Source organism: Phaenicophaeus curvirostris, chromosome 4, assembly GCF_032191515.1.
Source record: "Phaenicophaeus curvirostris isolate KB17595 chromosome 4, BPBGC_Pcur_1.0, whole genome shotgun sequence".
Classification (NCBI taxonomy): Eukaryota; Metazoa; Chordata; class Aves; order Cuculiformes; family Cuculidae; genus Phaenicophaeus; species Phaenicophaeus curvirostris.
The window spans coordinates 46,858,953-46,883,002 of record NC_091395.1 but is presented as its reverse complement, the minus strand read 5'-3'; the positions used below and the strand labels follow the sequence as shown (position 1 = coordinate 46,883,002).

At 37.3% G+C, this 24,050-nt stretch overlaps 1 protein-coding gene across 4 annotated transcripts; it reads left to right on the top strand.

The window, feature by feature from the left end:
- The first annotated feature begins 43 nt into the window (after positions 1–43).
- On the top strand, positions 44–23,548 carry SLC7A2 (solute carrier family 7 member 2). Of its 4 annotated transcripts, none has more exons than XM_069855952.1 (12): positions 44–198; positions 4,738–5,128; positions 7,113–7,268; positions 8,695–8,860; positions 9,767–9,903; positions 10,542–10,764; positions 13,831–13,967; positions 17,030–17,132; positions 18,982–19,187; positions 19,474–19,640; positions 20,620–20,728; positions 21,340–23,548. In XM_069855952.1, exons 2-12 carry the CDS (start codon positions 4,753–4,755, stop codon positions 21,525–21,527), a joined length of 1,968 nt encoding a protein of 655 aa, XP_069712053.1. In that variant the 5' UTR covers positions 44–198; positions 4,738–4,752; the 3' UTR covers positions 21,528–23,548. The 4 variants fall into 4 exon arrangements, with proteins under 4 accessions (XP_069712053.1, XP_069712050.1, XP_069712054.1 ...); XM_069855949.1 differs by lacking the exon at positions 13,831–13,967 and adding an exon at positions 13,291–13,430; XM_069855953.1 differs by lacking the exon at positions 44–198 and adding an exon at positions 2,121–2,225.
- The last annotated feature ends 502 nt before the right edge of the window (positions 23,549–24,050 follow it).

Here is a 24,050-nt window from a genome sequence, read left to right as displayed (position 1 = left end):
CACAGCCCTCCAATCACCTGGGCTGCCTAGCCTCCACCCCTCCAGCACCAACCACTTTCATGCCACCTACAGCTGTCTTTTAAAGCAAATATTTTAATAAAATCGCTTTCAGTGATTATTCTTCTGTTTAAGACAGCAGAAGTTCAGGAGTGGGCAAGAGGAGCACAAGTTTGACCAGCTGAACTTGCTCTGAATCAGGTTCGTTATAAAGTTTACTGCTGAAAGAAGTAATTTGAAAGCAACATAGCTTATTGTAGGAAACTTTGCCTTTAACATATGTGCTTTTTGAGTAGCAAGACTGGTGGTATGCAGTATTAAATATAGTGTACATTGCAGCATTATTGTGCCTTTGATGAAATGCAGATTACAGTGTTAAGAGATAGAAGATATGATTTATGTTTTCTTTCCCAGTCTGGAAGGTGTTTATGCTTTTGGATGATGAAGCTTATCTTCTCTGTTTTATACATATTAGATTTACGTTACAGGTGCTGCTTTCCAGTTTTAGGACTTTAGGAATTCTTTAAACACATCACTTTAAATATTCCATTAATATTGAAATTTTGTGAAAGTCTTGGGTACAATATCAACTTTGAGAACACTTGCAGTAAAATCATGTATTGTCTGTGCATGTACATACACACAAACTGTAGACTATATCTAGTTCTGCTTAATCTCTGAATTTTTTTATATTCATGTATTATTGCACTAGATCTAATCAATGCAATACTGCAGGTTTGTGTAAGGCTAACTTAAGAGGGAACAAACATTTTATCATAAATTCTACAGATGGAAAATATAAAATATAAACCTTTACAGCTTTTTTTTTCAGGTAGCTGAGGCCAATGAAAGACTCTTAATTAACCTGTATGTAATCAGTATATATTTACATAGTTGCATTTTCAATATGTTACAAAATCATTGGAGTATTTTCACCCTAATTAATATGCTGTTTACAATGTTAAACTACTGCACTTAACATTTAAAGTATATTATAGGATATAATATTAAATCAACAAAATAGTTCATAATTAAAATACCTTTGAATTCCTTTTGCTTCAGGAATCTTTAAACATTGTCTCGGTAATAGTATGAAACCTTTCAGAGGTTTTATATTGTTTCATGACAGTTACTTTCCATAGGAGATTTTTTTATCTTTTTATTAGAGCTTATAACAGAAAATTTCACAGGGAAAGTTGGCCGTTGCAGCAAAACTTTGGGGTTTCCTACCTGTAGCTTGGTTTTGGTGTGTACTGACTGAAACCACTTATTTCACATAATTAAAATCAAATGTCACTTTAATGGGAGAGTGTGGAGATAAATGATATAAGTTAGTTTTTTGCTTCAATATCCACCTACTGTTTGTCTCTTGTTTTGGGGTAGGAGGCTGTTAGGGTTTTTTACTTAGAAACTACTTTTTAAAAATGGTAGATTTTAGACTGTGAAGTAGTCAAAGCCATTTTAAGCATGAATAGAAACTTTGCACATGGAGACTTTGTCTCTTGTATTGTATTTGTAGTTAGAATTTTTTTGATACCAAACTTTTTCTGCTAGAAGAGGGCTAACAATAGACAACCATTAAATGTTCCTGTTTATCCATCTGAATGGAAGAGCAGGTATGAATTATAAGGCTGAACTCAGCTTCTTGGATTAGCATTCAGATGCATGATAATTAAGCAGTAAATTATCTGGTTTACAACTGGCTAGAAAAGACTGAAATTAAGAAGGGTCTACCAGCAGGTACTGTAGAGAAAAAGAAACCAAGACAGTTAAGAACAAAAGGGACAGGAGAAATATCTGTGCTTATTCAGGTACCCTGAAAAATACCATGAATGTCCATAATATGTGGGGAAGTTTTTAATTTTTTTTTTTCCTGTATTGGATAGGTTCGTCCAATTCCTTTCCTGTCTAAACTAAGTCCTACTGTCCTGCCTGTGTTTTTGTTGCATGCAGTTGCAGGGATAAAACTGTAAGCTGCAATGTGGATGGCATTGCTGTTCTATCTAGGAATGTGTTCAAGGAAGGAGGAGGCTTAAATACAGATTGAACATTGGTCCTCGAGCCTAAGGCAGTTCGGAGAACTGTTGGAGACATACTCTGTGTTATAGAGTAATCTGTAGCTGAAGAAAAACTTGGTCCAAAAGAGACTTCAAAAGTGCAGTGACCCAGTGCGTGCAAAGCCAGAGAGCTGCAACCTCAGTTGTACACAGCAAGAGGAATGTTCCAAGGTCGGTGACAAATGGACTTCATAGGTGTTTGCTTGTGACAAATGTCTCTGTAAATTAGACATAAATGAAGTGGAGCCTGGCACATGTTTGAACGCATAAGAGAAGCAACAGGCTGGGTCTGCCCCTTGCTTTAATTGTAAATAACTGAACACTGTTGGTTGGTGCAAGAGCATTTTACTTTTTGATTCTGTGTCTCTAATTTGCTATGCTTAAACTGTATATAATTTCAAGATTCAATCTTTATTCTGTTTAAACTGCATAAACAACTCTGCCCACCCTGACTGATGGCACTTTCATCTACATGCTTAATGCTGTTGTTCAAAGGCAGGCAGGTATCTAAGTCTGACCTCAAAAACATAGGACAGGTGCCTCAGAAGCACTGTGAGCTCTTGTCAGCCGGAGAGCATTAAGAGAGCTCACTTCCTTCTTGATTGATTACTAAATGTATTATCAAAACCTCCATTTCATAAGCTGTCACACGTGTCTGCCCAGGAAGGCTCAGAGAAGAGCCAGGGCTCATAAACTGTGCGTGTTGTTCAGCAGGGGCTTGGGACAATGCTGGTGAAGCTCATGGCAGGAGAGGTGAAGAGGAAGCAGGGGCCACAGTGGTTTGCTAGGACAGAATCACAGAATCACTACATTGGAAAAGACCTCCAGGATCATCGAGTCCAACCATTCCTATCAACCACTAAACCATGTCCCTGAGCACCTCATCCACCCGTCTTTTAAATACCTCCAGGGATGGTGACTCAACCACCTCCCTGGGCAGCCTGTCCCAGTGTCCAATGACCCTTTCTGTGAAAATTTTTTCTGATGTTCAGAAAAACATCCTGATGTCCGGTTTTTTTCTGATGTCCAGGACGAGGCAGGCCTAGACTGAAAGGGAAAAGGAGGAAATAAAAAGGAGCAATTAGGAAGATACTGAGACCTGCAGGTCAAAAAGTAGGAGATACCATAGTTTCTATGTTTACTTACCCTACTTCATGTGTCCTCTCTGTCCTAAAGATCAACAGAAACGGAAAAAGTGATATTTGCCCAACCATGCCAGCACAGGAATAAAACCCTTTAGAAGTATTTAGTTGCAGTCAGTGTAAGCTTATCTAGGACAATGCTGCCACCCAGCTGTTACCTTTTTTGCCTCATGGGTTAGTATTGAGTGAGACGTGAGACGTTCTCAGCCACAGTATTACATGCTTCTGAGTCAGAGTCCCGGTTGTTCTCTTGCGGTGGGTAATGTGCTAAAGGATCTGTCTTACAATGGATACCACAGGAAAAAGTTAAACTTGTCAGTTATTTCTGCAGACCCTTTGTCCTTTGGTCTTATGTGAAGGCCAAATAGCCTCATGATCTTATCTGTTCTTCCTGCTGCACCTTTCTATCAAATATGAAGTCATCAGTACCAGAGTCTTTCCATTTCTCGGACAGAACTGAAAGAGGACCATGCCTGAAGTAGTGCTCTGCACTCAGTACACAGCAACAGACTTTGTGAGGCAGTGTTCATACATTGTTTATCATGCATTCATATAGAAAACAGTGTAAGATGTTCTGGACTGCAGTGGTCATCGTAAAAGGATGTGTTTTCTCAAATCTGTGTTAGGATGGATATACCTAAAAAGGTACATTACTTACATGTATGGAAAGTTTTGGGGTTTTTTTCCTCTACAAACACAAAGTTTGTATCTTGAACCTTGTCTTTGATTGTCCCCCAGTTTTCAGAGGGCAAAGAAGAAAGGGTGGGTTTGAATCAGAACAGGTGTTTCATCTTACTGGCTTGTGGCTTTCAAGAACCAGCCTCCTGTTTCCTCCACAAGAATCAGAGAAAGCAGAAGCAGGAAAAAGCTCCTATTTTGTCACAAGGATTCCTTCTCAGCAGAAAAAAACGTAATATTGACCACTGATGATTTTACAGCCTTCAGGATTTCTTGTCCCAGGCTGCAAAGGAACAAAGCAATCTGAGATGCCATTTGAGTAACAAAAGTCTTAGAAACTGTTTAGTGTTCCAAGAACCATATCTGCCAGAGCTTTTTTTCGTGTTAATGAAATACTGAAAAAAAAAAAAAATTCCTTAAAAAGATGCCATGCTTCTGCAACACTGAAGTTGCTAAGGGGAAGGGCAGGTAGTCATGAGAGCATTGCTGCCTTTCACCATAGGTGACAGCATAATGAGTATTTTCTCATAACATCCTAAGTGATCGCTACAGCTTCAGAAGTGTCATTGTGGAAAAAAAAACAACCAAAAAGACATCGTCACCTTGGAAATACCTTTTGTGGTACAGGCCAGGGTAGACAAACCTGGCTTTAGGGAAGTGGAGTGCCTCCTCAGGCCCAAAGAAAGGCTGCTCTTTCTGAGTTCATGAGCTACAGCATAGGATACATTTAATGTCATAGAAGAATGTAAATTTGTAAACTGGGAGGTGTGATTAAAGTTCTTTATACAAATATGTTTCTTTAGTTGTTTCTTACTGATATCTATGCTACCTTTTATGTACCACAATGATTTATTTCATTTCAGGCCTCTACATCCATCATGTTGCCCTGTGGACCGGCTTTGTCCTTTGTTCGGTGTCTGGTACGAAAGAAGAACGTCAGTGGTGAAAGTCTTGAGGATTCCAAGTTGTGCCGATGCTTATCGACGGTGGACCTTATAGCCCTAGGAGTAGGAAGTACCCTTGGTGCTGGTGTTTATGTCCTTGCTGGAGAAGTAGCCAAATCTGATTCTGGACCTAGTATCGTTGTTTCTTTCCTCATTGCTGCGCTGGCATCCGTGATGGCAGGTCTTTGCTACGCTGAGTTTGGCGCTCGTGTTCCCAAGACTGGTTCTGCATATTTGTATACTTACGTAACTGTGGGTGAACTGTGGGCTTTTATCACTGGTTGGAATCTCATTTTATCCTATATTATAGGTAAGATTAAGAACAAACATTGGTCTCAAGGGTTTCTGAAACAGCAAATATGATACGGATTTGGGTCTGTCTTTCTTTTCTCTGTCTGTACTTAACTACTATGGCTTTCTACTCCTTCCGAGGTCAAATAACCAAAGTATTTCATTAGGTTATTTCCTCCTGTGCATCACCATTGTAAAGAGATTTTTTGCAAGATGCTTTTGCAACTAATCTGTCTTGAGCAGCATGGACTGAATAACTTGTGTGAATGTCAGTTCAGTAATGATGCACAAGAAATAATAGGATTTCTTTGCCACCTTTGCTCAGCAAGAATAATCCCAGTGAAATCAATAAGCATGTGTTTTTCTGAACACACAGCAAGGACATTTACAGGGATGCTATCACTACAGTATCTCACTTCAAAGAAGGTCATGAAGTTTAAGTACTAATTGTTACTGTAGCTTCGTGCTAATTAAATGGTGTCCTGTCATGTAATCCCATAAAATACAAGGTTGACCAGATCTGAATAAAAACAATGCTTATGTGGGAGATAGTCAAATAACTATTTCAATGCTTCAGCAGAGACAATATTTTTTTTGATTGGAAAACATTTTCTTCCAGAGGTACGGTTTCCAAGCATCCATTATATTGTGTATAAGCATGCCTGGCTGTATATGTATACCTAAGTATGGGACTGTTGCTCAAATCGAATGAGCAAAATCAATATGACTGAATGTTGTATTGAAATGTATTTCGTGGTAGAGCAGTAAAAATAAGGTTGTATTTAGCTGTGGTCACATACATACTTTACCAGAGGAAGATATTAGTCTTAGATGCTGCCTGAACCAATATACATCTTCCTAAAGATTTGGTTTTGCTTTACTTCCAAGTGAACAAGCTTCCCTTCATGTTCTTTGGTAAATTTCTTACACTGGTTTGTATTGTTTAACATATGCTACATTGTAACTTTAGAAATAAAGTGTCTTCCACAATGACATGAAATATAAATGATACAGAAATAATTTAGTTGTAGAATAATATGTTATTATCATAGAATAACCAGGTTGGAAGAGACCCACCGGATCATCTAGTCCAACCGTTCCTATCAAACACTAAACCATGCCCCTTAGCACCTCATCCACCCATGCCTTAAACACCTCCAGGGAAGGTGAATCAACCACCTCCCTGGGCAGCCTCTGCCAGTGCCCAATGACCCTTTCTGTAAAGAATTTTTTCCTAACGTCTAGCCTAAACCTCCCCTGGCAGAGCTTGAGGCCATTCCCTCTTGTCCTGTCCCCTGTCACTTGGGAGAAGAGGCCAGCACCCTCCTCTCTACAACCTCCTTTCAGGTAGTTATAAAGAACAATGAGGTCTCCCTTCAGCCTCCTCTTCTCCAGGCTAAACAACCCCAGCTCTCTCAGCCGTTCCCCATAAGGCCTGTTCTCCAGCCCCCTCACCAGCTTCATTGCTTTTCTCTGGACTCGCTCCAGAGCCTCAACATCCTTCTTGTGGTGAGGGGCCCAGAGCTGAACACAGGATTCGAGGAGCGGTCTCACCAGTGCCGAGTACAGAGGGAGAATAACCTCCCTGGACCTGCTGGTCACGCCGTTTCTGACACAAGCCAAGATGCCATTGCCCTTCTTGGCCACCTGGGCACACTGCTGGCTCATGTTCAGTCGGCTGTCAACCAACACCCCCAGGTCCCTCTCCTCCAGGCAGCTTTCTAGACAGACTTCTAGTCTGTAGCACTGCATAGGGTTGTTGCACCCCAAGTGCAGGACCTGGCATTTGGCCTTGTTAACTATGTAACTATGTTAATTATGTAACTATGTTGAAATATTCTGTAACTTTAAAATCACTGGGCAATCGAAAAACCACTGTTTCAACACAAGCTCTGCTTTTTAAAATGCAAGTGGCAACATGCTTAGATTTATTTATTTTTCTGTAGAAGTAACTCTATACTTGTATGTATGCAAAGCCCTAAATATGTGTGTATTTTATGAAGGTACATCAAGCGTAGCAAGAGCCTGGAGTGGTACCTTTGACGAACTTCTTGGAAAACAGATTGGTCATTTCTTCAGTACCTACTTCAAAATGAATTACTCTGGGCTAGCAGAGTATCCTGACTTCTTTGCTGTATTCCTTATATTGCTGTTATCAGGTAAGACACATATGTGGCTTCATTTATGGTGGTTGTGATGTCATAGAGTTTCTTGCAGAAAAAAATGCTAAATTGTAGTTTGTGTTTTATGAGAAATACCTGTATAACATCAGAGACGTTTAGATGTGTATGTGTGCACAATAACTCTGGGAATTAAATTATATAGTCTAATTTTCATGTGTACAGTCTTTTTTTTAAGATGAGATATGAAATAATCTCTTGTCAGTATTTTTTTATAAAGCCTACAATACAGATTGATGATAACAGGAAAATTACATAGTTTTGTGTAGTTTTTATGACTTTATTGCTGGTGAATGCTTTTAGGATGACCATCTAAGGGACAGTCATCCTTTCTCCAGACTTTCTTTCTGTTCTCCAGAGTCTGGGATTTCTAAGAGCTGGCCTTAGCAGTAAAGACTGAAACAGAAAAGGAATTCAGCAACTATGCCTTTTCTGCAGTCTCTTATCACCAGGGCACCCACCTCAATTCAGCAGTAGGCCCACATTTTCCCTAGTCTACCTTTTGCTAGATATACTTGAAAAAGCCTTTCTTATTGCCCTTGATGTCCTCTGCCAGATTTAATTCCCGTGGGGCTTCAGCCTTCCTCATTGCATCTTTACATATTCTGACAGCATTGCTATATTCCCCTCAAGTGGCCAATCCCTTTTTCCACCCTCTGTAAACTTCCTTTTTCCAACTGAGTTGGGCATGTGTTGGGCATTATCTTGGGAGGCTTAAGATTTTCAGACTTAATCTCTAAATAATGAGGGAAAGCATGTATGGGATATTAGTGGAAATACTTAAGATTGCAAAGAACCTGTGAAGTCTTTCCCATTGTATTTAATTTTTCCTGATCTGCTCACTGCCTGGTCTTCCACTAAACACTTAGTACACTTAATGGTGTTTATGAACAGGAGGCATGCATTTCTTTTAAGGGTTTTATTAATGAGCTAGGAAATGGGACTCTTATTCTATAGTGCATATGCCCTGAAAAATTTATAGCGAACAGATCACATTATTACTCTAATAATTTATATTATTTTACTGATTTAATGACTAATTGTTCTGTACACAATAGATTCTACCAATCTGTTCTTACTAAGCATAGAATCTTTGTACCTGTTTTTGCTCTATTGCATAAAATAGAACTAAGAATTGGAATCTCAGAAAAGCAATACATAACAATTGCTTAAAATACTTTTAAATACTTAAAAAATACAATTAAAGAAGCTTTCAGTTGTATGGTTTCTGATACCCTTGCCTACTGCCATGCTGTCAGTCAGGTAAATTTGTGCTACCACTTTTTGGAATTATAAAATCTAGTGCTGCTTTTTAGTATTATTTACAGTACTTGCATGTACGTCTTCTTTAGGACACCATTTTATTAGGGACCATTCACATCTACAAAATATTTTTATTTTATAGGTCTTTTATCCTTTGGAGTGAAAGAATCGGCATGGGTGAATAAAATTTTCACTGCTATTAACATCTTGGTCCTACTCTTCGTTATGATTTCTGGTTTTGTGAAAGGAGATGCTGACAACTGGAAAATAAGTGAAGACTATCTAATACACCTTACTGCAGTAACAGAGTAATTATTTTTCTTTTTTAAAAATCTGTTTACTTGTTCATATTCCAAGCAATTTTCTATTATACTTGCCTTTGCAGTATTGCAGGTAATGTATCAACTAATAGCGTTGTTGCTGGGAATGATGAACTTTTATTCCCTTAAGAGTAGATTTTTATTTTCTTGTTTGTGATTTCCTTTAAAAATCATCTTATTTCAGTCCTCTTGCACGTAGCATTTGAGAGGTTACTGACTTATAATCTTTAAGCCATGTATTAACAGTAGTATATGGGAGTTGGTCTCTTCTCCTGAGTAAAAAAGTGATAGGGCAAGAGGAAATGGCCTCAAGTTACACCAGGGGAGGTTTAGATTGGATAGTAGGAAAAATTACTTCACCAAAACGATTATCAAGCATTTAAACAGGCTGCCCAGGGAAACGGTTGAGTCATCATCCCTGGAGATATTTAAAAGACATGTGGATGTGGTGCTTAGGGACACAGTATAACAGTGGAGTTACAGTGCTAGGTTAAGGGTTTGACTCAAGGATCCTAAAGGTCTTTTCCAGCATAAAATATTCTACAGTTCAATGGGAGTATGACAGCAAAAGTTGTTTATATCATTAGTGTTTAACTATATTTTGCTCCAGACTGCGAAATAAGTAAGATGATAGTTATGTGACTCAGATATTTTCCCATTTACTGTTATTTTTGTCTGTCTTACAAGCACTGACATGAAAATGTCTTCTTATGCAGTTTCGTAATGCAGTATTCCATCTTGACAAAGGCGATGTAACATGTTTTTCCAGAATGGTAGGAGAGGAAGATGCATATATTTCTCCTCCTTCTCCTCTTCCTCATACTGCTGCTGCTACTACTACTACTACTGCTAATAATAATAGTTATTTTTGTGCTGTGTGTTTGTTCTTTATAGGAATTGCTCATCTGATGAAAATGTGACAAGTATATATGGGAGTGGTGGCTTTATGCCATATGGTTTCACAGGAACACTGGCTGGTGCTGCAACCTGTTTTTATGCTTTTGTAGGATTTGACTGCATTGCAACAACTGGTATAGTATTTATATCTGTGTGCGTACCTGTATAAGTAACACCACCCCTCTCCAGCAACATAACAATCTGTCTACTGTTCATCCTTTGTCTTCTCCAAAACCTCTTTCAGACCATGTAGAATGAGCCTCAGTTCATTCCTGAATGTGGCTATTGTCCTGGGAGGAAGGAGTGGATTTTACTTATTTTATTCCTATTCTAAATAAATTAATTGTTGCTTTCTAAGTCTGAGAACTGCTTAATATACTATTTTTTTCTGCCCAAATCATGTTAATCACCTGCTTGCTTTTACAGTTCTCTGAGATGAGGTTTCTCTCCTAAAGAGAGAATGTATGTGGCTGATAGGGAATGAATACCTTGAACTTATAAACTGTAGGTAAATAATTAGATATTATGTGCTTTGACTACTGTAATTATAGAATATATTTTATATTCTTTAGTTTACCTCTATTTTTGAATGCTATTTCTGGCAACAAAATACCAAGCTTATTTTATACACATTTTTTAAACTTCTGTTACTAGTATTATTCCCATGGCAAAGATTAACAAATAATTTGTCTTTGATGTCATCTTTTAAAGATGAAGATGGAAATGAGAAAGTATTTTTGTGGGGCATTTTTTTTTTCTTCCCTTTTTTCAGGAGAAGAGGTCAAGAATCCTCAGAAAGCTATACCCATAGGAATTGTGGTGTCTCTGCTTGTCTGCTTCATGGCCTATTTCGGGGTTTCAGCTGCACTGACACTTATGATGCCATACTGCCTACTAGATGAGAAAAGTCCTCTGCCAGTGGCATTTGAATATGTTGGATGGGGTCCTGCGAAATACGTTGTAGCAGTGGGATCCCTCTGTGCTTTGTCCACAAGGTAAAGACATTGAAAATCTAATTTTATTTGAAAAAGCTGATGGATAATATGACATTTAAATATATGTTCATGTGTTCATGTTGAAGGCTCAGTTCATGCGAAGGATTAGCTGTGTTATAAGCGTGTTTTAGACTTAAGCAGGTCACGATCACAGTAGCTGCATTAATTTAAGTTCCTTTTTTAAATTGTACTGTTATTGTCTTTGGCTTATTACCCGAAAGTGCTTTTTTTTTAATTAAAATATGTATTTTCAGACATATGACCTGCAAGTTATCTTTATTAACTGATGAAATAAACCTCACCCATTTTGTCCTTTCTTGCTGTCCACTCCCAGTGACTCAGTGGCTTTATGGGCTCTGTGTATTTGCAGGCAAAATTGAAGAGATGGTTAACTAGCTCCACTCCTCATCTTCGTTGCCTGTCTCTGTTTTACTCCAGTAGCCAGTCTGTCTTCTGACATCATCCCTTCCTGTGGTTTCTGCGTGGGTATTTGAGATGTAGATTATAGCTGTGAAAATATTATAATTTATTCCCCTTTGTTAAACTGTGGATGTAGCCTTAACTTAACATGCTATTTTGATTAAATAGATCAGGGAGAGTATGCGATAAATTAGTATGTGTTCATATAGATTACACCCGAATTATAAGGTGGTATAAACTCTTTCATAAAAAAGAAAATTGCTTGATACTGAAATTGAGGGATAGAAAAATGTGGATGCCAATCTTGTGCCTGAGCTTATGTAGGTAAGGAGTCACTTACAAGATCTTCAGCACCAAGAATACTGGCTGCCTTTCCAAAAAGGAAAATGTTATGGCTGTTGAAGCACTAATGCTAACATTATTCTGAGATAACCCTGTAAGCATTAGCTTGAAGAAAATGAGCATGCTGACTGTGGGCAATGATTTAAAGGAAAGGAATATTTTTATATAGGAGGGGATAGAAAAAGGGAATAGTTCCAGAATGACGCTAAGAGAATTGTAGGGCTGACTGAATGTCATAGTTACACAGTTCATATACTGGGAGTATAATTATTTTCGATCTAGCTGTCATGGTCCCCTCAGTTTGGAGGGTTTTACTGATTTTTTCCTCTATATTGATAAATATTACAAGTGATATATAAGCAGAAACTAGATTAAAGAAATTAATTCTGGAAACCAAAATTAACTGAGATGCTAAAATGTTTTTTTTTTCAGAAATTTGAACCGTTGATCTCTTTTTTCCCAGTGTATTCTGAACAAATACATTTACTCATGTGGAGAGGTTAACCTTTCAGTCCGCTAGCTGATGTCAGTTTAGAATAAAACAAAGGAAACAGTATTTCATATTCCTTGGTTTAGGATTATAATTAAGAAAAATGTTGGGATCATTGCTTGTGGTTCATATAGTTACCTCTTATTATGTTATGTCCTGAACTTGTCTCCCCTGCTAAAGGTACTTGTTAATATTTCTGTTATTGATGTGAATGTACTTAAAGAAGGGTAGGATAAATAAATTTTATAAAGCAAAATATTTGGCAGTGAATGTTAACAGTATCCTTATTTGAAAAATCAATTGGCACCCTGATTTAGGAAACATTCATTTTTGGAAGGTACGTTCATACATCAAAATGAGTTCATGTGCAGTGAAACTTAAGTGTGTCTAACCTTGTGTCTCATAAGCATTACCAGAGGTACTTAGCATCTGTAGTATGTAAAAGCTGTGCCTTCTGTAAGTAATACAGACAATTCCCTAAAGTAAGAAAGACAACCACTCACCTGGTTAAAAACAAGTGTGCTTGCTGGAGAGATTTTACTGGCTATGGTTTGCCTTTTGTCCTTTCAATGTTTTTGGTTTTCTTAATCACAATTATTTTGCTTTGAGGGGAAAAAGCCACCTAATTTAAAAACTATGTTTAAAAAGAGCTGTGAGTTATCAACAATTTAAAAGCTTTCTGTGTTCTGCTAATAACAAATCTGAATTAATTAGCTTTACTTCTTCCAAAAAAAAAAGAAATAATCTTAGTGAAGCTTGGCTAGAGATGCTTTAATCAAAAGAAATAATGTGCCCAATTATAACTGTATGGTGCTTACTTTGAATTAATGTTAATCAGCAGCCTCACATGGAAATGCAGAGTGTAAGAGATGATGCTAATGCTTATTGATTTGCTGCTGCTGCTGACTGGCAGAGTTTTTCCAGGAATACTAAAGCTTAATTGCATAGTTAGTGTGACCTGGAACATGTTCCTGGTCCACTACTGCCCAAGAACTACAGTGATGGCAAGAGTTACTTTGCTAATTCAAATTCTCTCTGATGAAGCAATTCCATTACCTACATTAATTAAAAAGTAAATTTTAAAAAGGTAATCAACTTTACAGAGAAAAAGAAATTTCTGTTTGTGCCTGATCTGTAGTATCTTGGGCTATGGGGCTTTCTAGGTTTATCTTACAATCATAAATTTTGTTTCTATACCTGCCATTAATTAATGTTATTTATCTTGTCTCTGCATGTACTGTTTGCCATATTGCATGTGTTTGCTTTTTACTCAGTCTTCTTGGATCCATTTTCCCAATGCCACGTGTAATCTATGCTATGGCGAAGGATGGGTTGCTTTTCAAATGTCTAGCTCAAATCAGTTCCAAAACGAAGACCCCACTAGTTGCTACTCTATCGTCTGGTGCAGTAGCAGGTGAGACTAAAGAGTTGATCCTTGTAAAGAAAGGTGCACTGCTAAACATGTTGCATATATGGAAATAAAGCACTGTTGTACAGCTTTGATTTGCTTTGGGCTGAAATGATCAAATCTGATTGTTGCTAGGATAGGGTAGGCTACCAGTAAAACTTTTCTCTACCACAGATTTTGTATTTATTGGTTAATCTCAAGTGCTTTCAAAGCTTAGGTTCAAAATAAACAACAACCCCAAAACCAAACAAAAAAACAGGAGCAGCGACACAGAGCCTAAACTAAAACTAAACCTAAACCTAACCCCATTAACTCTTCCAAGCTTTCTTTTTGTGTAGTTGGGTTTACCAGTAAAGCATCATGCTTTTAATAACCTGTATTTGAACTATACATTTTTCTGTTCTAGTCTTCTCGGCTCTATGTTCCCTTTGCCCCGAATTCTGTTTGCCATGGCACGCGATGGTTTACTCTTTAGTTTTCTTGCCAAAGTGAGTAAGAGGCAGGCACCAGTTTCTGCCACCTTGACAGCAGGGGTCATCTCTGGTAAGCTTTCAAAGCCCATGTTACTTAAAACTGAGATTTAAACACTCTGTGCACGTGCATGGTACTTTGTGTTTTTGAAGAGGGCTGCTTGTTAACTTTCCTTGCATGTATAATGGGAACAAAATTACTGAGTAATCAAAGGATGCAAGAACTCCAGATCATGCCAGTCATGGTTGTGATGATGTTCTTAATGTCACATAATTATTATTTTTTTCTTTTTTAATATTTGCCTCTTGTATTGTAATAAACTTGTTATTTAATTTGGATCCCTTAGGCTGATGCTTTGCTTACGAGGTTTCCTTCTCTGATGTACACCTATGTATTTCTCACATCTATAAGGGGGGGAAATAACTGTCAGGTTTTTTATTATGAGACATGAGAGAAAAAAAATCTGCATTTGCAGCAGGATCAACTTTTGTGTAAAATACAAAGATTTTTAAATTTTCTTCTGAAAAAAAGGATTCTGTTTTTGTGTAGGCTTACCAAATTGTGATTGTGGAGTGTGTGTTGTGGTGTTATGTGTCTATGCACATGTATGTATGCACATACATGCCCACATACATTTTTAGCAAAACAGCACTTTGGGAACTGTTGCCAACTCTTAATGTTTCACAAAGACAGATTTTTAACGTAGAAATGTTTCACTTTTGTCCATGCTTCCTGCTGAGGTACTTGAAGCTGTGCCCAAATTTCATTGTCATTTCTAAGATATGTCTAATTGCCCAGAAAAACTGAAAGGTCTAGAAATATTCAACTCAAAGGCAAATACATAAGTACAAGAGGTGATTAAAATATGAAATACATGCCTTACAACGTTTAGCAGTTCTGTCTGAAATGGATATCAAATAAGAAGTTCAGAACCCAGACTAAAATACGATTATTATTCATAGTCAGTCATCCTTAGATGCCACAGGACTGGAACTGCTTATGCCATGTACTTGGCAATAATGTGGAAGGCACAGTCATTGTCCAGATAGTTCACAGATAAAGCATTATTATCAATTCCCTTTTCTTCGATTGGAGTACAGAGAAATTGTTTTGAATTATGTTTATTGTTTTGACTTTATATTATTTGAATTTGTAATGTTGACATATTCTCCTACAATAATTTGGCAGTGCAGTTATGTGGGGTGAAATTAACATCTTTATCTGAAATCACAGTAATGATGAAAAGAAAGAAAGCCATATTAATCAGCTGGTAAACTGCTTCATATAGTTATGCAGCCCTGACTCCAGCTAGCAGCAGCCATCGCTTGGACTGGTTTTAGACAGTCTGGGGAATCTGGTGTGCCAACAACTCACTCCAGCTTTATCTGCTGCTGGAGAAGGAGTCTGTTTTTAAAAACAGATGCATATTTGGTAACTTGTCATAAATACATTTGCCAGAATGGTTACTGATGTATGCAACAGCTCATATTATCTGACTTTGCTATTAATTCATAGCATGGATCATTTAATAGCTTTAAGAAATATTAAGGAGATCAGATGTTTGGCCTCTGAATTAGTTACCAGGTCAAGACTACAGGCAATTATCATGTATTGTGACTTACCTGTTCACATGTGGTAACTGTGCTTGTGAAACTCTGCACATAGCAAAATGTTGTGGTGACAGTCCAAGGTTTCTTCACCATAAATTGATCTTCTGTTGTTTCTTACAATTGGAGTCAAATCAAGAGAGCTGGAAAAGCAATACTGTGTCTTTTACTTATAGGCTTTTTTCAGATTGTTTCTAATGCAAAGAATATCCTATGCTACAAATTAGCCTTTTGAAGCTAGGATTAAAAATTACACATAGCAACTCTATATGAGACTGTAGTAGGTTCTAGTCTTCTTTGGCTTTGCTTACCTATCTTCTGAGCATGCAAAGCAGTGAGGTATTCAGAAGTCTACCTCGTAATGGCTTCTTGGATTTAGGAACATCCATTGTCATTAAAGAAAACAGGATGGTCCTCCTTCCTTCATTGGAAAAAGAGACTTACAGTTAATATAAAATTTCTGTAACACAGCAGGCTTATTTTCAAAGAAACCACATTTTATTTTCAACCTTCAGGATCAAAAAAAAGAGGATTGTGTGTTTGTGTGTAGACTTACACACCTGTCTACAAATATGTCAGGAAACATATAACATAAATATTACATATAAATATTTCTGAATATAGAAAAAATTGTGTGTGCATATACATACAGTGTATAAAGTCTACATTTAATAGTTTCTTTTTATGTTGAGATTACTGGTGATTCAAAAGATTAAGTATTTTTAGATTATTTCTGCATCTCAATAATGTTAATAAAATAGAAATATTTTAAGAAGTTCTTTGACTACTTGTATTTCAGATCAATTAATATTAGCCTTTTGTTTAGTGATGATCTGTGCTAATTTCTTTGAGCTATGTGTGTCTGTGTGCAAACAGCACAGACAAAAAAAAAGACATTCCAGAATCTCCAAAAGAATGTGGTAATAGCTTTTATAAACAGAAAGACTGCCATAATTACTGTCAGTATCAGGGAAATTTCTGCTCTGATTTCACTGATCTTAAGAATGTTAATTCCTGTGAGATTTTGCTAGACTTTCCTGAATGCAATTTGAACTTAATTTTTTTTTGGTAAGATAATAAATTTGAAAACCCCTCTAACACTGTTTTATTTGAGACAACTCCTGGAAGTCCTCTTTACATAGAGCTCTTTCTGAGCTCAACAGGCATTTTACATGACACTGACTTAGTGGGTTGGATTATTGTACCCTAGTTAGAATCATACTCTATACAAATGAACTTTTGATGTGGCCCCAGTTCAACAAGCCACGTGTCCAAATAAGTCCAATACAAGTCACCTGATTATGCAGCATGACTGTATGGCTCATCAGTGCATATCTACATGAATGAGATTCACGGCTGTATGGAATTAGATCTGGGAATGTTGGCAATGACTTCAAAAATGCGTTTTTAAGGACTGCCATGATTTCACTCATATTGCCGCCAGTAAAGCAATAAAGTTTTAAAATCTTAGCTCTCAAGATGTTAGCCTAATACAAATTTTGCATTGTCTTTTCTTTTCCCTTTTAGCTATAATGGCATTTCTGTTTGACCTAAAAGCTTTAGTGGACATGATGTCTATTGGTACACTTCTTGCTTACTCACTTGTGGCAACCTGTGTCCTTATTCTTAGGTGAGTCAAAAACATCCTTTCAATTCTGCATTGGTTTATTTTTTGTTGGTCAATATATAAACAGAAGTGACATTTGCAGTGTATGATTTTTGCTAGATAGCTAAATATTTTAAAATTAGCCATATACATATAAATAATTACTAAGAAGCAGTGACCCAACAAAGAAAGTCAAATCAAAGCTTCATGTGAAATCTAGACTCCTTTTGTTTTCTGGAAGATGTACTGGTCAAGGCATTAGTCCTGCAGTTACTACATGTAAGCTTGTGTCCAAAATTCAATGAATTATATTTGGATAAGAATACAAGCTATGCTGTATATCTGGCCTATTACATTGCGGGGTCTATATATGAAAATTGTAGATGTTCTAGGTAGTTCACAGGATGCAAAGTTCAAATAATTGCTTATATTACCCGCATTAAAAACGTAAGGCCAGACAAGTGTTTCAAGATGTGGTAGCCTTAGAAGGGAACAGAAATGCTGTTTCTCAGCAAGTGGTCAGTAAAAGTCTGGTATCTCTTCTGTTTGTAAAGCTATGGAATAATATTTATATATTGGTAGCTAGAGCTCAATTTATTACATATTGCTCTTTTAAACTTAAAAAGTCCTTCTTTATTACTTAAGACTAAAATACAGAATCACAGAATGGTCAAGGTTGGAAGGGATTTCTGGAGATCATCTAGTCCACCTCCTGCTAAAGGAGGTTTACTTACAGCAGGGGTCTGTCCAGGCAGGTTTTGAATATCTCCAGAGAAGGAGACTTCACAAACTCCCTGGGCACCATCAGAGTAAAGCAGTGTTTCCTCACATTAAGGTGGAACTTCACGTGTTCCAGTTTGTGCCCACTGCTCCTTATCCTATCACTGGGCACCACTGAAAAGAGTCTGGCCCCACCCTCTTGAAATCTACCTCTTAGATATTTATAAGCATTCTAAAGTTCCCCTCTCAGTCTTCTCTTCTCCAGGCTAATCAAAGTGAGCTCACTCTGCCTTTCCTCCTAAGAGAGATGCTCCAGTTCCCTGATCATCTTTGTGGCCCTCCGCTGGACTCTCTGCAGTAGTTCTTTGTCTTTCTTGAGCTGGGGAACCCAACACTAGACACAGTACTCCAGATGCAACCTCACTAGGGCAGAGTAGAGGGAGGGGATAATCCCCCTCGACCTGCTGACCACACTCTTCTTAATGCACCCAGGACCTTGCTGGCCTGTCTTTTCTAAAAAGTGCGTAACAATCCATGATAGCATTCTAGTCATTCAGGCTATTCCACTAAGCCTCTGTAATTGCAATGAGATTTTAGCTCTGCACTCTAACTCTGAAAAGTCTAACAGCTTAAATTCTGCTCAAATTCAGTGTTGCAATAATTTATGCTTTAGAGAAATTTCTTTTATCGCACAGTGACTTATTAAATGTACATATTTCTTAAAATACACTTACATTCTAACAAAAGAGATATAAGAGTTCAGTTTATGCCAGTTAGTACAGTATGGGAAGCAAGTTCAAATGATCTTGCCACTGCTTAAAGAAGATCCCCTACCCTTTCCTTGCCATTGACCACCAGATTTTATGTCCTCTTTTTGTACAAGAGTTGTCATTCATCTGATCTATTGGTGAATTTACATAGCTTAAAAAACTGCCAAAAAATCCACAGACAAACCCAGCAAAAAAGTGAGTCACCATTGTTTATGTATGCTAGTGACTAATAACACATGCTGTTGCAGTGCAGTTGCAAATTGGGAAATTCTAAATCTATACTGCAAATAATTAAGTATTTAAATACATTCCTAGAGTCACGTTGCTTGAAATCTCAAAGTAAGTTTAATTTTTTTTTGTTATCCTGTTTGTTTTGTGCATAGGTACCAACCCAATTTAACCTACGAGCAACCAAAATATTCTCCAGAAAAAGCAGCTTTGACTGCTTCAGAAAGGGAATCTGCAGTAAGTGAATCACAGATAAATATGATACAAGAGAATCACTTCAGTCTTCAGACGTTGATTTATCCATCCAGCTTACCTACAGAGCAGACTGCAACTACTGTTAACATTTTAGTAAGTCTGTTAGGTAAGTGTTCAGTTACCCAAACTCATATAATGCATTAACATCAATAATGGAATTTTATTAAAGACAAAATTTAAACTCCAGTGATAACATACCTTCTTTTGGTCATCATTAACATGTCATTCTGGAGAATGCTTTTATACTTCATGACGGATTTAATCTGTAGTCTAAGATATTTTCCTGGTAACATTTCGTAATGCTATCATTCTTCTTAAAAGTCACATCCTCTTCAATGTAGAGATTAAGTAAGTTCTTTCCTATTTCCATCATTTTGTTTTTTTTCACACAGCTTGCTTGGTTTGTGTCTTGAGTGTCCTCACTACTTATGGGATTCATTCCATTGCTAACTTGGAGCCCTGGAGTACTGGCCTTCTTGTTGTGTTGGTGGCATCCTTCATAGTTACCATTCTCCTCATCCAAAGGCAGCCTCAGAACCAGCAGAAAGTGGCCTTTATGGTGAATAACATATTCTCTATTTTGTCCTCTTATGAGAGGTTTGGATGAATTGTAATAAGTGGGAGAAGGGCCGGAGGAGAGATAGAGATGGCCCTTTTCCAGGCAGTATTACATTACTGCACTGCCATTATTGCAGGTTTTTTTGGGAAGGTAAAGGTAGCAGATGCTCATGGCTGAATCATCAGCATGTGCAGTCCAGTCCAGGTCTTCTCAGGACTAGAGAAAGAGTTTAATTTCCCACAGATTTAACTTGTGACATGCATAGGAGCATGGCTGCAGAAAATGGCTGTAGCATTGATGTTGATGCGAACAGTTCCTATTACAATTAGTGGATCTGACATCACAGATCTTCTCGGTATTCTTTTAGACACATCCCCAAAGTGCACATTGCTGAGACTTAAGTAGTTTTAGACCTTAATTTAAGCACTTAGAAACTGGAAAATAATTCAGAAACTAATTGGTGTGCAGTCACTTGCCTGTGTTGTGTGCAGTCGTTTGGATTACAATAGTTTGTACCTCCCAGAGTATTTGCTTTTTGTTTTGAGCTTTCAGTTAAGTTCTAAGATCAGTTATTTAATGGAGTACTTGTTGGAAATAACGAAGTATAGTGATGAAGTTCAAGGAACCTGGTGGAAATGGGGAGACAATTCAGAAAGAAGAATATATAAAAATACACAATTGTTATTTTTCAGCTGTAGACTCATGAATTCATTAGTATATGTTCAGCACAAACTGGAAAGTTCTCCCTTCAGAGCCTCAGAGAATATATTTTTAAAAGAAATTATTTTAAAAGTTTAAGATATGCAGAAACAAATGGTTAGACCCAGTGAGAAATAAAATTCATGATAATTCAAGAAGAAAAATTTCCCATTCTTTTTAGTGATTTGATACATCACCTCCAGTTTGCGTTCTATAACTGAAGTGTGATACACAAGAAATGTCCTTCAATGCTACAGACATATTAAATATTTCCTTTTAGGTTCCACTATTGCCATTTTTACCATCATTCAGTATCCTGGTAAATATTTACTTGATGGTACAATTAAGTGGAGACACCTGGATCAGATTTAGCTTCTGGATGGCACTTGGTAGGTACTTCTGTTCATTTCAATGACCTCTTATGTTAGGACTGATGAATGCTATCTCAGAACATTTTACTCTGTTCATTTAAATATTTGAATATAAGTCCGTATTTTAAAAAGTTAGCTGATATTTCTAATCAAAACAGGAGCACGCCTCAGGAGGGGTATTTATATGCAGTCAAAATTGTAAATAGATTTTAGAGATAATAGGAAGAATGAAAGATACAGTACTAATTCCGATAAGTCACAATTTTGTTTTTCCTAGTACATATAGTTAAAAGTTTTCAGAGACCTGTTTGTGCCAGTTTTCTTCCCAGTATAGCAGCCATTTTCCTTTAAGATATGGAAAATTGAGTTCATTCCACCTAGGCATAAGTGAGAGATAGTAGTTTCCATGACCTATTAGAGCATTCAGTTACACAAAAATGATGCACTGTAATTCAGTGCCAGCACTTTCCATAGAAAGAGGAAATGCCTGAAGTGTGAGCTCTAATTCTTATACCTAAAGAAGAAACTTGTTTTAGATAATATGTTCAGCCAGAGAGTAATAACAAACAACTTTTTCATTCACTACATGCCTGAAAACCCTATTGACTTTTCTTTTTTCCTTTTGCAAGGCTTCATTATTTATTTTGCTTATGGCATCAGGCACAGTATTGAAGGTCATCGTAGCAATGGTGACGATGACTCTTGTTCAGAAAATAGTGGGCTGCAAGAAAAGAATCCTGTGGAAGAAGTGGATGAACCTGAAAATACAAATGAAAGTGATCAGTTTCTTGCACATGAGAGGACAAGTGAATGTTAATCTATGCAAACATACAAGTCTTTTAAACTTTGAATCAACATTTTACTTGCGGACTGAAATTTCAAAAGCCTTCTGCCAACGTCATGCCTCTTGAAAGCGTTTACTACAAGTTCTGGCTGATATTTTCGACAAGCTGCTAATCCATCTTCATCATTTCAGAACTGACAGCATGGAGATTAATATTTAAATTAAAAAGCAAACAAGAGAATTACCATTTGCCAAGCAAAACTTTGGGTGTATTGTTTGAACTGTCATCCAAAATCACCGGCAATCACAAAATATGAAGAATTTCAGAAATGCTGACACTGCATTGTGAACACAAGTGCCTTTTGTACCTTCTCCATATCCCCCTTACATATTTTAGTCACAATTTAATAGCTCTCTTTTTTCTACAGAAGTAACTGTCACGTTAAATAGGTATGGCTATGACAGGTGGCTGAGGGATGCCCTCCTGTTAATTTACGAGGTTCAAGATGGACCCCTTTGCCTTCTGTGCTTTCCCTCGGAGAGGAGCCTAGGTGTGACTGGATCTGTCTCTAGTCCCAGACTTAGTTGATGGTTTATGACTAAAGAATTATGTGGATGTATGTATATGTGCCAGGATTAGTGTCACCTGTGAGCGTATCTTCCGAGACTGTCACCCACAGGGTTAATACTTGCTGCAAATGAGCCCAAGCGGGCCATCACCAAAGCAATTTAGAGAGTTTTTTGATGCCTGTCAGAAAGACAATTTTGCTGAAGTGGTAAGTAATTTAATTAGTGACAGATTAAACAAATTTAAGATTACCCTTGATAAATTCATGTGCTGCATTAGCACTAGAAGATTATAATTGGTTAACAAATGGTTATATATTTTTATATATATATATATATGAAGTGACAATTGAAACTTGAGTTAGTAGTTATTTTTTGGGGAACATCTGACAAAGTCAGAGGTGAGCAATTCTCTCCTCAAAGAAAAGGGGTTTTGTGTGCCAATTTTATACTTTTTGAAAACTCTTTGGCACCTCTTGGCAAGGTGGGACTGAGTTAATCAGTACGTGTTGACTGGCTCTTGGCAAGGCCGCTTGTGTTGTCAGAAGCGGGGACTTGGCAGTTTGACACACCTTTGAGGTGGGGAGCTCAGTATATGCTTTCAAGGGTGCTTCTGTTCTTAACTGAAGCACTGTCAGACTGTGAGGCTTCTGCTTCACCCCAGCCATCACTCAGTTTAAGAGACCACCACCTGATCCAATCTATAATTGCAGACAGGCTTGGAAAGTATTTGCAAAATGCATGGTAGTTGTACAGATCCGATAATTTGCAAAAAGTAAACGATCATATACTTACATAAAAATAAATAATTGCTTACCCTTACTACTCATTAGTCACGGAGGACTCAAACAGTGATGATACTTCAAAGACTTTCAGTTTCTCTAAATAGTATTCAGGATTTCTACTTCTGTGATTTTTTTTTCCTTTCAGAGATGCTCTCTGTATAAAATACTCCCAAGAGGAGTTATGTTATTTTCTGCAAAAGCAATGGGGAAATGATCTGTTGTTTACCGTGTTGACAGCGACATTCGTATGTGATCTAGCAAGTATTCTGCTTTTGTTTTCAGAAGGGCCAGGATTTTATCCCTGACTACATAATTTGGTACTTGCATACATCAGTCATCAAGTTTTCCTCCTTACTATTCATTTATTCTCCTTATACTTTCTCTTCCTTGATCATGTGCCAGAGCTGATATTTCTGAGATTACTTGTTACACATTGCTTCTCCTCAGAAAAATAAACGTACAAAATCCCAGCCTTCTTTTGAGATGGAAGGGGAGGTTAAAAAAAACAGAGGTGCAGGCTTTGGAAAAAAAATCCTTGTCCAAACAGTACTTCAGTGCTTCACTAAGCCTTAAACATATGTTAGCATAGCAGTTTTATGTGAGCCGAGCCTACATTAACAAATCCATTCACGTGGGATGGATGTCCAAATGCCAATTTATGTAAAGAATGAAATTGTTGTAGCTTAGGTGAACAATTTTATTATAGCTAGTGAAAATGGAAACGGTTCTTTCAACAAAATAAGTCATGTTTAATGTCAAAGGCACCCAAGCATTTTAAGACTTTTTCTCAGCAAGTAGCAGGTTCAAGTCCCATGAGGGATACCACAATATGAAGTTATTTTGCAAGAATGTATTTATGAAAATAACTTCCCTAAACTAAAAATTGTCTTTGTCTTCGTCATGGAGAGCTGCAATTTGTTGCTCATACTAATCATTGATATTGATCTCTGTTGTTCCATATAAAAACTTCAGGTCCTATGACAGCTGTGTTGGCTGACTGTGGAAAACACCTTACTTTTTATAACAGCTAGAATTTCATCCAAAAAAAACCCCAAACCAACCCAAAAACCCCCTAGTTAAGCTGCTTCTGTTTCTCTCCTGTTTTTCACAGCAATAGAATCACACTTTTTAGTCTTAAAATGACATCTGTTGTTTCAAGAAATTAATGTGCCTAAAAGCTGAAGGCTTGATAGGGATCCCTACA

Coding starts and splice junctions, on each gene's coding strand:
- SLC7A2 (XM_069855949.1), top strand. CDS start 4,753: ATGTTGCCCTGTGGACCGGCTTTGTCCTTTGTTCGGTGTCTGGTACGA. Junction 5,129..7,112: donor CATTTTATCCTATATTATAG/GTAAGATTAAGA, acceptor TATTTTATGAAG/GTACATCAAGCGTAGCAAGA. Junction 19,641..20,619: donor AGCAGAAAGTGGCCTTTATG/GTGAATAACATA, acceptor ATTTCCTTTTAG/GTTCCACTATTGCCATTTTT.